Raw genomic sequence first — 10,776 nt, 5'->3', positions numbered from 1 at the left:
GGGTGTTACTCTCAGGGACATAAGAGGAAAACCGCTGTGATTCCTTGTAATGCCCAGGCAGCACCAAAACGTGCATGAAGTAAAACAGGGATATAGAAAAAGAAGATCCATTGTAGCGTCTCCAGAATCATAAGCTGGCTCTGGTGGGCAGCTGCCATTTCAGTGGAGGTGCAGTCAAAGCGCTAAAAACGCAGCTTAGTTGGCAAGCGCCTGGGGAGCGGGAAACGTGCAAAGTTGCCAAAAGTAACAGCCCGGCCCGTTCAGAGGGGTTGAAGAGAAGCAGACCCCGGGAGAAGCATGGCCACCAGACCTCAGCCCTCTCCACAGACCTGACACTCTCCTGCCTTTCGTCTCCCCTACCCCATCCCACCCTCCCGGGCTGAGGATGGCTTTGCTCCCTGCCCAGAGTGGGGGGATTCCTGGAGCTGTCCCCACGTCAGATTTTTTTTTTTTTTTTTCCCCGAGGAGCAAAGGCCACTGGAAAATAAGCGAATAAATGCGCACGGCCATCGCGGTGCCAGACCCTGCGGGGCAAAAGTAGCCTCAGCACCGGAGCGCGGGGTGGGGGCGGAGGCACCCGCCGCCCCGCACGCAGCCCCCGCCTGCGGGGTGGCCTGACCCGGTCCCTCGGCATCCCCGTGTCCCCGGCGTGGGGGGCACACACACGTCCGGCTTGGGGAGGGGCTCTGCTCGCTCCGGCCGGGCCGCCTTGGGGAGGAAAACAAGGAAACGGAGAGTTTCCTACTCCGCAAAGCCCGGCGGGCTGAGGGGCGCGGGGCGGTGCGGGGCGGTGCGGGGCGGGGGCTGTGCCGCTGCCGCTGCCTGTGCGCTGCGCTGCCGGGCGGTCCGGGGGAGGGAGGGAGGGGAGAGCGGGTGCGGCCCCCTCCCCTGCCCGCCCTCCCCTCCCTTCGCCGCCGGCGCAGCGCGGAGCGGTGCGGTGCGGAGCGGAGGGGCGCGGGGAGGCGGCTGCCCGCACGGGCAGGGCAGGGCTGGGATGAGCCCCCGCACCGCGGCCCGCTGAGCTCCGCCGCCAGCCGGCCCCGGGCCGAGCCGGGCTCGGCGTCCCCCGCCCCAGGAGCCGCGGCGGGGCCGCCGGGGATGCGGGGGGGAGCCCGCTGCGGGGCTCCGCCAGGTAAGGGGCGCGGGGGGCGCGGGAAGGAGGGTCTCCCATAACCGTTTCGGCGCCACCAACTTTCCAGGGCGCCGAGACATCGCCCGCAGCGGTGGGAGGGACTTTTCCCAGTGTCCCGGTGTTTTTCGGGAGCCCCGGCCCGGGCTGCGAGCGCCCGCCGAGCCGCCGCCTGGAGCTGCCTTGGGGCGGGGGGTCGGTCCGGGACCCGCGGAGGGGGAGCGAGCTGCGGCGAAAGTTGGGTGAGGAGCTGCCGCAAGGAAGAAGTGAGTAAAGTCCGCGGTGGCGGAAGCCGGGGCCAGGCACCCTGCCCGGCCGTGCGAGCCGCGCCAGCCGGCGGAGCAAACGCTGTCAGACCTCCAAGGGCTCAGAGGAACCCACCCGTGGCGAAAAAAACCTCGCCGAGCGGGGCTGCAGCACGCCATCGCACGGAGCGGCCCGTGCTTTTCTCCCCAGAGAGCCCCCAGGTTCGGGCTCCCGTGGGCTGGGTGCGTTGTTTCGAGGTGACGGAGGAGTGCCTTCATCCCAAAAAAGCCTTCCAGCCTCTGCCGGGGGGAGCGAGTGTGCACCAGCCGGCCCGGGGGGAAGGTGGAAAGCAGAGAAAAAAACAAACAAACAAACGAAAATTTTACCAGGTTTACCCAGAGCGTACGCATCCTTGGGAGGAGACAGATGCAGTTCAGCAGGTGAGGGATAAGCAGGCACAGGTGGATGTTGCGATAAGAAAACTCTGGGACTGTCTGGGGCTGGCGATACCTGATAGCGATTAATGAACTCACAATGTGTATGCCGAGCGCCAGAAGGGAAAAACTGAAATCCCCATTGAAAGCTCTGTGATGCTGTAAGTGCAGGTCGAAGTGGGCAGCAACCTGGTGGCAAGGGATCTCTCGGTCGGTCCCTCTGAAACACAGAGGGGATGGGCGGGGAGCGGGGACATGCCGGGAGTGGTGGTGAGCGCTGGGGTCTTGTGCCTTGGCGTTAGAAAAGTGCCCCAGGAGGTGATGTCCGCAACAGCAGAGCCAGTCTGGGTCTTTCTGGCATGAAGCACCTCTGCTCCGCGTACGGTACAGGAGGGTGACGGGTGCAAATCCCCACCTGGTATTCGAAGCTATGACCGTAGGGAAGCTCTAGTGCTGTACAGCTGAAGAGGAGGCAAGGCTGAAGGCTCACTCCTACCCTGTCAGGGTCTCATGTTGGTGGGCCTTGCTGGGGGGGAGGCTTGGGGACAGCGACCAGCCCTGCTGGGGGTCTGGGTGAGCAGGGCTGGTCTCTGTCCCCAAGCTGGCAGACGGGTTGACGTCTGTTGCAGTACCCAAAATCAGGTAGTGCCGGGGGCAAGGAGGGCTGCTCAGCACCGCTTTTCTCAGCGGTCCCCCTTTCCCCTGGGGAGTGGCGGGTTGCAGCCTGCTCACACCCAGGGCGTGTGGGCCACAGCCGCGCTCCGTGTCTGCCTGACTTCGCAGAGCCACCGGCATGACTAAGCCACTGCGACCGAGTCGGGTGCTTGTCGTCGTTAAACCCCGTCAGGAACCCGTCTTCCCCGCCTCAGTGGCCGCAGCATGTTGTTTTATGAGATAAACTCTTTGCTCAGTGGAAGGATGCTGGGAAGCGGCAGGGCCCGTGCCAGTGGCTCCCTGGCCCAGCGTTGTTTTGCAACCCTGCGATTTAATTTCCGTGCCTGGGTGGTGAGGCGGGGGGGGAGCGAGGCCACAGGAGCCAGGCTGGCTGGGCAGGGAGGCACCGTGGGGCACTGGCTGCGGCTCCCCGCTCCCTGATCAGCCCTCCAACAACCTGCCGTGCCCTGGGCATGGCACCCAGGGGTTCTGCTTGTCAGGCAGGGGACAGGGGTGTGGGGCTGAGCGACTGCTGAAGTTGATGCTGCGAACTCTGGGGGTGACTTATGCACGTGTGGGTCCCCCTCCCTGGGGGCGGGGATGAGGGGTTGCCTGCGATGAGGCGTGTTTTGGGATGTGTCCCCCGGCAGGCGTGCTGCAGTGATGCCTTCCAAGCACTGCAGTCGCGCTTGTGTCAGGAGAGAGCTTTTTTTGGCTTACAGCTCCTGGCCTGGGCTTCGCCTCATGCGCCCCTCTGCACTGGCGCGAGCATGCCCAAGCGCACAGGCAAGGGGGCAGCCCTGCCCGGTCCCAACAGCCATGCACCTTTCTTCCTTGCACCCAGACCCCGGCACCTCCCGGGCGTTTGCTGCTCACAGTTGAGTTTTCCCAAAGTCCTGAGTCACTCCTCTGTTTCCATGGAAACAGCCTTGCTGGCGGGAATCCGTTTTGGGGCTAGAAGGTGCCGGTAGCTGGACTGTGACTGGGGAGGCCCCGGGGAGGACTCACAGAGCATGGGCACTCCTCCGACACATTGCCCCGGTGCCAGGGCCAGAGCAGGCACCTGCACGGCACAGACCCTCGCACCTTCTTCCACTCCCTTTTCCCTTCTTCTCTGCCACCAGGAAGTGCAGAGGGATTTCCCTGGCAGTGGTGAGAGAGCCCAGGGTGAGCCCAGCCTGGCTGAGGGCACAGCTTTTGGGGACCTGTTGAGAGAGGGCATAGCCTGGAAAGCAGCTGAAAAGAGCAGGGATTTTTTTTACTGCCCTGTGAGAGAGCCCTGGAAACACAGCAATGACAGCGTCAGTTACTGCATGGTCTCCTGCCTAAAGCTGCCACCCCTCCCAAGTTGCCCAAACACAGCCACCTCCACGGAGTGGCAAGGGAACTGGCAAGGAAGGCTTGGAGGAGGCGGGGCTGCTGCGCTCCTTGAGATGCTGCGGGAGCCCCCCCATGAGAAGAAGCTTTGGCAAGTCCAAGGCACTGCCCCGTGTAGCACCTGGCAGCTTTTGGAGGGGAGAAGATGTGCGAGTCACACCGATCCCTGCAGCAGCCCCGCTGAGTCCAGCCTGCCTGGCAGCGCCCGCGCTCAGCCATCAGTGCAGCCTCCGGTGCCGCGGTCCTGCTGCACGGCTCTAAAAGCAGGTCATTCCCATCAAACCTGGGAAGTCCGTCCCTGAAGTAGGAGTCCACCACTCAGCATCTCCTCGCGGGCCTCCGCTGCGGCTGGCCGGCCGTGCTCACTGCTCCCTGCCACCGGTGACTCACAGATGCCATTCAGCTTAATTCATCACCTCCGATCTCCCTGGCGCTCCTGGGCTGTCTTGCTGGCTTCTCACCCACTCCTCCTCCCTGGAGCGGTGTTGGGAGTTAGGGGAGGAGGAGGAAGGCAGGTGATGCTGCCGTTTTGCGGGTGTATGGGGTGGGGGAGGCTGCACTGCTTTTGCCCATCCTCTCCCTTCCTCTCAGCTCAAGGCTGCGGGAAGTGGGGCAGGGGTGACGAAAGGCTCGACACTTTCCTCTTCCCATAGACAAGGCTCCTGTCCCTGTGCCAGGCACCGGCCGGCCTCCTGCAGTGCTCGGAGCCAGTTGCCGGATGCTGTGCATCCTTCGTGGACAGCCTGGTCCTGATGCGACTGCAGGCAGCCAAACTGAGACACGGGCAAGGCAGTGGAGCACAATCTGGCGTGCTGTGACCAGAGGAGGGGAAGGGGCAGTGGTGACCCCAGCACAGCACAAAAAAGAGCCCACATGCCCTCTTGCAGGCCCCTTGCAGCGCCAGCAGGACTGGGAGCTGGAAGGTACCAGTCGCTTACCCCCACCCCGCCTCTCTGTCTTGTAACCGAAACTGCCTGGAGGCATCTACCAGACTCGACTCCCACCCTTGGGCTGCATTTGCTCATCATCTTTGGTGGAGCTAAACTGGAGAAGGAGCAGAGGGAGATTTCAGCTGGGAACACTTTATAGCATGGAAATATCTGTGAGGCCAGCATTTCGGATGACTCCTGTGGTCGCAGCATCCCATGGTCTAGGACTGAGTAGCCAAAAGTCTGTGTTTTGCACAGGTGCCAGCTGCTGGTCTGGACTGCTGGTTCCAGTATCAGTGCCTGAAGGGGAACAGGTCAATTTAAGAAGAAGGTTCCCTGGGGCAGGGATGGGAGAGCAAGTGGCTGTCCTGCTGCCCGCGTGCATTGAAGACATCCTCCCACAGCGTCTCGGCTGCAGCCGCTGCTCGGCCAGCCTGCTCCGAGCCGTGCAGAGCCACGCGCGGCTCCTCCTCGGCAGGTGTTTCACACCAGCCTGGCTGGGTCCGACAGATGAGCAGGGGAAGCGTGAGTGGAAGCGATCCCCAGCCGTGCCGGCAGCTCCCGGGCGCCACGCGCTTGCGCTGCCCCAGGAGCTCCCCAAGAACACCCGGCTGCCGGCCACCGCTGCCTCTCGAGCCCAGGGCTGGGTTGGGCGGGAGCCGCAGCCCCTCGGGGACAGGCAGCGATGGGAGGAGGCGGGAGAGCCAGCTGGGGACTGAGAGAAGGCTCTGGCTGGCTTTAAAGGCCACAGATGAGACATCAGGGAGGGAAGCCTTCTCCCCAAACCTGCCCCTCCCTGGCTGGGGCTCAGCAGGCGGGCAGGATGAGGTGAAGGGCGACGAGGGGCAGCCAAGGCTGAAGCTGGGCTGTCATTTCACACTGCTCTGCTGAGGAGGTGAATCAGTGCCCTGTTTCTTCCCCTCCACAGCTCCGTGCGTTGCGAAGGGGAGCAGGTCTGGGTGGGTGGATAACCTGGAACACTTGCGGCCAGTGATCCAGTGGGACCAAGGACTCTGGTTGCCTTTTGCAGGGGAGCCAGCAGCAGGTTTTTGCCACATCTTGGGACAATTCGAGTCCCATCTGCTCCAGCATCTATCAGCAGCACAGCAAGGAGTAGAAGTTGAGGTTGTGCGTGAAGGATGCAATGTGGCTGGCCATCACTAGAGAGCAGGAAAGTGTTCCCACTGCAGCTTCCGCCTTGGCAGAATACGGGAGCCACCTGGGCTAGGAGATGCCAGTAGGGACCCTCCTGTCCTGCCGTCACTTAGCAAACCTGGAAAAACACTTTATCCAAGGGATAGAATATCCCATGTGGACACTGGGGCCAGGTCTTGCCTCTGCAGGGTGGGTTACCCCAAACCAGGAGCAGCGATAGCCAAGCATCTGCGACTTTGGTCCCCTGGCTACGTGCCACATCCCTGGCAGGCAGCAACCCAGAGGATAGCATCCTTATTTGAAACATCATTATGGGTCTAAAGCATGGCTCTTTGTGCACAGACATGACGGCGAGGGCTGGCAGGGGGTTGCCTGCAGCAGCAGTGCCGGAGCCCCCGTGCTGGGGTCCTGCTCTAAACCTCTGCTCCCGGCGCAACGTCTCTGGAGGTGATAGCTCCTGCCTGCACCGAGCAGCTGGGGCAACTGGTAAATAATAAAAATAATAATTAAAGAAAAAAGAAAGTAAGGAGATTTTGAACTCACCTGCAGGTCTGAGCAGCTCTCCTGGCTCCCAGCATCGCTTACCCAGTGGCAGGGTCTCTCTGGGGAGTGGGGCATGTTGAGGAGATGGGTCACTTACCCAGTGCCAGCTGCTGTGGGCTCTGTGGGGAATGCATGCTAGGAGGTCCCAAGCACGTGCACACATGTGTGGTCTTGAGCCCATCAGGGATGTCAATGTGCTCTGGGCTTGGACAGACCCTGCGTGCTGAAATCAGTCGCTGGCCCCATTGGCCTCCCTTGGAGACTTGCTGTGGGAAAGGCTCTGCTGGGTGGAGAGTGGAGACATTGGGTCTGTCCCCTTGGTTTTGCCCGAGGAGGGTGGACAGGTGGCTGCAGAGGCACATGCACAGGTGACCATACCACCGAGGCAGGGGGGACATGGAAGGAAGATGGGCAAGGGAAAGTGGTTGCAGGGGACCTTCAAAGCTGTTGCTGATACTGGGGTGTTCCCCCTGCACAGGGATTTTGTCTGGTTTGGGGTTTCAGGGACAAGTCCGTCACCTTTTCTGCCCCCAGCCCTGCTGCCCTTGGGGAACGATGGCATGTGGGTGTGAAGCCCTGTGCTTTGGAGAGCAGCAGGGCAGAGGCTGCGAAGGTTGTTTGGTTAGTGAACAGTGGGGAGATGTTGAAGCACCACAACGGTTACATTCCCTCCCAGCAATGCTGCAGCTCCCCAGGCACAGCAGCGGTGCTCCTCACCTAGCCACCCCTGAACTCTCCTCCCCAGTGTCCCCATCCTCGCTCATGTGTGAGCAGCAGAAAAGCAGAGGTTGGCACCACCAGACTGAAGTTGCCCTGTGCAGCTACAGCCCTGCTCTTCCCTGCACCCACCTCTGTAGCCAGGGCTCCTGCGGCTGCACTGTTGCCAATAGAGGATGGAGGGGATGCAGTTTCTCATGCCTCCTTCTTTGTAGTATTGCTTTTCCTCTCTGGCGCTCAGAATAGCAGGAGGGCCTGAATCCCAGAGCTGAGCAGGATCTGGCCAGCCCCACGAGCTCAGTGCTGGGGACACATTGGGCTGGCAGCTCAGACACCGCTGTGGCTCCAGCTGCAGAGCTCAGGCTGCTGCTCATCCCCAGAAGATGATAGACTGAGCTGGCCAGACCGGTGGACCTCTAAGCAGAGGCTTGCAGCTCTAGGAGAGCCATCACCCCTCTCCCAAGTGGGAGGTTTTTGGCCTGGATGGGCCATGCCTCGTCCTGCCAGCTGGCCAGAAAGGATTCAGATGAGCCTCTTCAGGCAGTGCTTGGCACCATCCTTCTGCCCTTCCCTGCACTGGGTGTTGAAGGCACTGGCTGATGGGGTGACAAGTGACTCACAGGGCAGCTGGGGAGGAGGGTTCACTGCAGCTGGTTGGAGGCACAGTGTGGCCACTGGGCTCTAACACCTCCCTGCCTGGGCTGCAGGGCACGGGGTGAGCTGTGGGGCACAGGATTTGTGTACACTCCCAGCCTAGAAGGAAGCAGTCCCTGGGGCTGAAGTCCTGGCTGGAAGTGTCTCTACAGGCTTGCCAGCCTCTAGCTGGTCCTCCTCTCTTCTGAAATGGGGCTCTGCAGTGCATGACTGGGGCCCACATGGTTATGGCTGACGTACGTGCACTGTGGGAGGGCGTTTACTGGTATGCTCAGCAGTAGGATACTTGGATCCTCCTTGCCAGTCCTTGTTCAATTTGTGACTTCTCTGTTGGGTTGCAGACACCAAGACGACCTGTGAAGAAGCTCCATGAAGGTGACCAGCCATGCAATGTTCCTGGAAGGCTGTCCTCCTACTAGCCTTGGCATCCATCGCGATCCAGTACACAGCAATCCGGACCTTCACCGCCAAGTCCTTCCACAGCTGTCCCATCCCCAACCCCGTGAACTGCAGCCAGGACACTGATGCGGCCGACAGGCTGTGCGACGAGAGCCCCACTTTCTCCTATAACCTCTCCAGGAAGACACATGTCCTCATCCTCGCCACCACCCGCAGCGGCTCCTCGTTTGTCGGGCAGCTGTTTAACCAGCACTTCGATGTCTTCTATTTATTTGAGCCCCTCTACCACGTCCAGTACACCCTGATCCCAAAGCTCACTCAGAGCAAGAGTACGACAGACAGGCGGGTCATGCTGGGGGCCAGCCGAGACCTGCTGAGGAGCCTGTATGATTGTGACCTCTACTTCCTGGAGAACTACATCAAACCCCAGCCCGTCAACCACACCACCGACCGCCTCTTCCGCAGGGGAGCCAGCAAGGCCCTGTGCTCGCCGCCCGTCTGTGAGTCCCTGGGAGCCGTCGATCTCCACCTGGAGGAGGGAGACTGTGTGAAGAAGTGTGGTACCTTGAACCTGACACTGGCCACCGAGTCCTGCAGAGAGCACGGGCACGTGGCCATCAAAACCGTGCGGGTGCCCGAGGTCAGCGACCTCCGGGCCCTGGTAGAGGACCCACGGCTGAACTTGAAGGTCATCCAGCTGGTGAGGGATCCCCGGGGTATCCTGGCGTCCCGGAGCGAGACTTTCCGGGACACCTACCGGCTGTGGAGGATCTGGGATGGCACTGGCAGGAAGCCGTACAACCTGGATGTGACCCAGCTCACCACGGTGTGCGAGGACTTCTGGAACTCCGTGTCCACCGGCCTCAACCGGCCGCCGTGGCTCAAGGGCAAGTACATGCTGGTGCGGTACGAAGACCTGGCCAGGAACCCCATGAAAAAGACCGAGGAGATCTATGATTTCCTGGGCATCCCCATGGACAGCAACGTCGAGCGCTGGATACAGAACAACACCCGAGGAGACAGGTCCTCCTCCAAACACAAGTACGGGACGGTGCGCAACTCGGCGGCGACGGCGGAGAAGTGGCGGTTCCGGCTGTCCTACGAGATCGTGGCGTTCACCCAGCACGCCTGCCAGCAGGTGCTGGCGCAGCTCGGCTACAAAACTGCCAGCTCCGAGGAGGAGCTGAAGAACCTCTCCATCAGCTTGGTGGAGGAGAGAGACTTCCTGCCCTTCTCCTAAGGCAGCCCCGGGAGGGCCCAGTTTTGATACGGACGGTTTCTAACTGTTGCCTTATTTTATTTTCTTTCGTTTTGTTTCCCCCTCTCTCTCTCTTTGTCTTTTTCTCTCCAAAATTTGCACTAAACCTTGAGTGGGAATCTCAACAGAGTCCAGGGGAAGTGACTGCTGCCCCTCAACACGTTTTGGACGCATCAGGATTCGGGTCTCTCCAAGCAAGAGCTAGAACTGTGGATGGGTAACAATGTTTACAAAACACACAAAATGTATAAAGCAACCTTCAAGCTTTCCAAACCGAAGGGTACCTGGGGTACTGTACTTTTGCACTGTTTACTTTTACAATGTAAGAGGTAAATATAAATGTAATTTATGAATGGTGTTGTCCCCGCCCCTTGCCCCCGATGAGCAGGTTAGACTGGAAGCTGAGCGTGGAAAAACCTCCTCGTTTTGGATCTTGGTGTGACACATCTGTCTGTTTAAGTTCTGTTACTGGGCTGAGCAGTTCGTCAGCTGCTCATACACGGTTGTTTGGTAACACCTGTGATGTTTCTTTGTGCCAAAAACCCACAAAAGAAGTAAAAAAAAAAAAAAAAAGGGAAAAAAAAGTGATTGGGTGGTTTGATAAAAGCCCAACATGTTTAATGCTTTATTTCTGTGTTTTCTGTAAATAAAAGTGCAATAAAACTGACCTGGGGGTGAACTTCAACTGAAAGACCTCAGTGACTAAACTGGGGTGGATGCAAAGAGCAGCATCTCCTGGTCTGCCCGGCCCCTACCAGGCTGGGAGCGGGTGGGGGCAAGGCTGGGGGGAGCCGCCCCACAGCCCCCCAGGGCAGCAGCGAGCTGCAGTCCCCTCCTTGGGAGTGTGCACGTTTGCATCTGGAGTATGTAAAAATGCAAGCAGTTAAGCCAAAGGTGAGAACCTGTGGTTATTTACAGACCTGAGAGCTTGTTGGCCTGCGCGGGGGCACAGGACCTGCCGCAGTGCCCGGCGGCAGAGCGCTCGCGGCACCAGCACTCAGCCGTGAGCCCGGCCCCATTGGGCTGCCCCTTGTTGGCCCCCTTGCCGTGTCTGATGCTGCTGATGCCAGTGTTGGTGTGCCCTGCTCTGGGGGACCAGAGAAAAGTGCTCAAGTTCAGGTCACAAAATTGCCAGAATGAAAACGAGGCAACCAAGACGACGGTCCTGGCAATGCTCGAGTTGTTCTTCGCTGGCCCTCGTGTGCAAGGCACCTTGCAGCAGCGAGAGAGCCCCTGCCTTGCAGGGCCTGTGGGCAGAGCACGGCGGCAAGCCACGGGACG

The 10,776-nt window shown here is 60.4% G+C and overlaps 1 protein-coding gene across 2 annotated transcripts; it reads left to right on the top strand.

Annotated features, from left to right (window-relative positions):
* The first annotated feature begins 933 nt into the window (after window positions 1-933).
* Window positions 934-10,162, top strand: CHST1 (carbohydrate sulfotransferase 1). Of its 2 annotated transcripts, none has more exons than XM_086748874.1 (2): window positions 934-1,132; window positions 8,180-10,162. In XM_086748874.1, exon 2 carries the CDS (start codon window positions 8,224-8,226, stop codon window positions 9,475-9,477), a length of 1,254 nt encoding a protein of 417 aa, XP_086605000.1. In that variant the 5' UTR covers window positions 934-1,132; window positions 8,180-8,223; the 3' UTR covers window positions 9,478-10,162. The 2 variants fall into 2 exon arrangements, with proteins under 2 accessions (XP_086605000.1, XP_086605001.1); XM_086748875.1 differs by lacking the exon at window positions 934-1,132 and adding an exon at window positions 1,290-1,395.
* Window positions 10,163-10,776: the final 614 nt, after the last annotated feature.

This window comes from Chlamydotis macqueenii, chromosome 5 (genome assembly GCF_036417535.1).
Source record: "Chlamydotis macqueenii isolate bChlMac1 chromosome 5, bChlMac1.mat, whole genome shotgun sequence".
NCBI classification, from domain to species: Eukaryota; Metazoa; Chordata; class Aves; order Otidiformes; family Otididae; genus Chlamydotis; species Chlamydotis macqueenii.
Note: the sequence above shows the minus strand (reverse complement) of the source record. Positions and strands in the feature narration are given on the sequence as shown.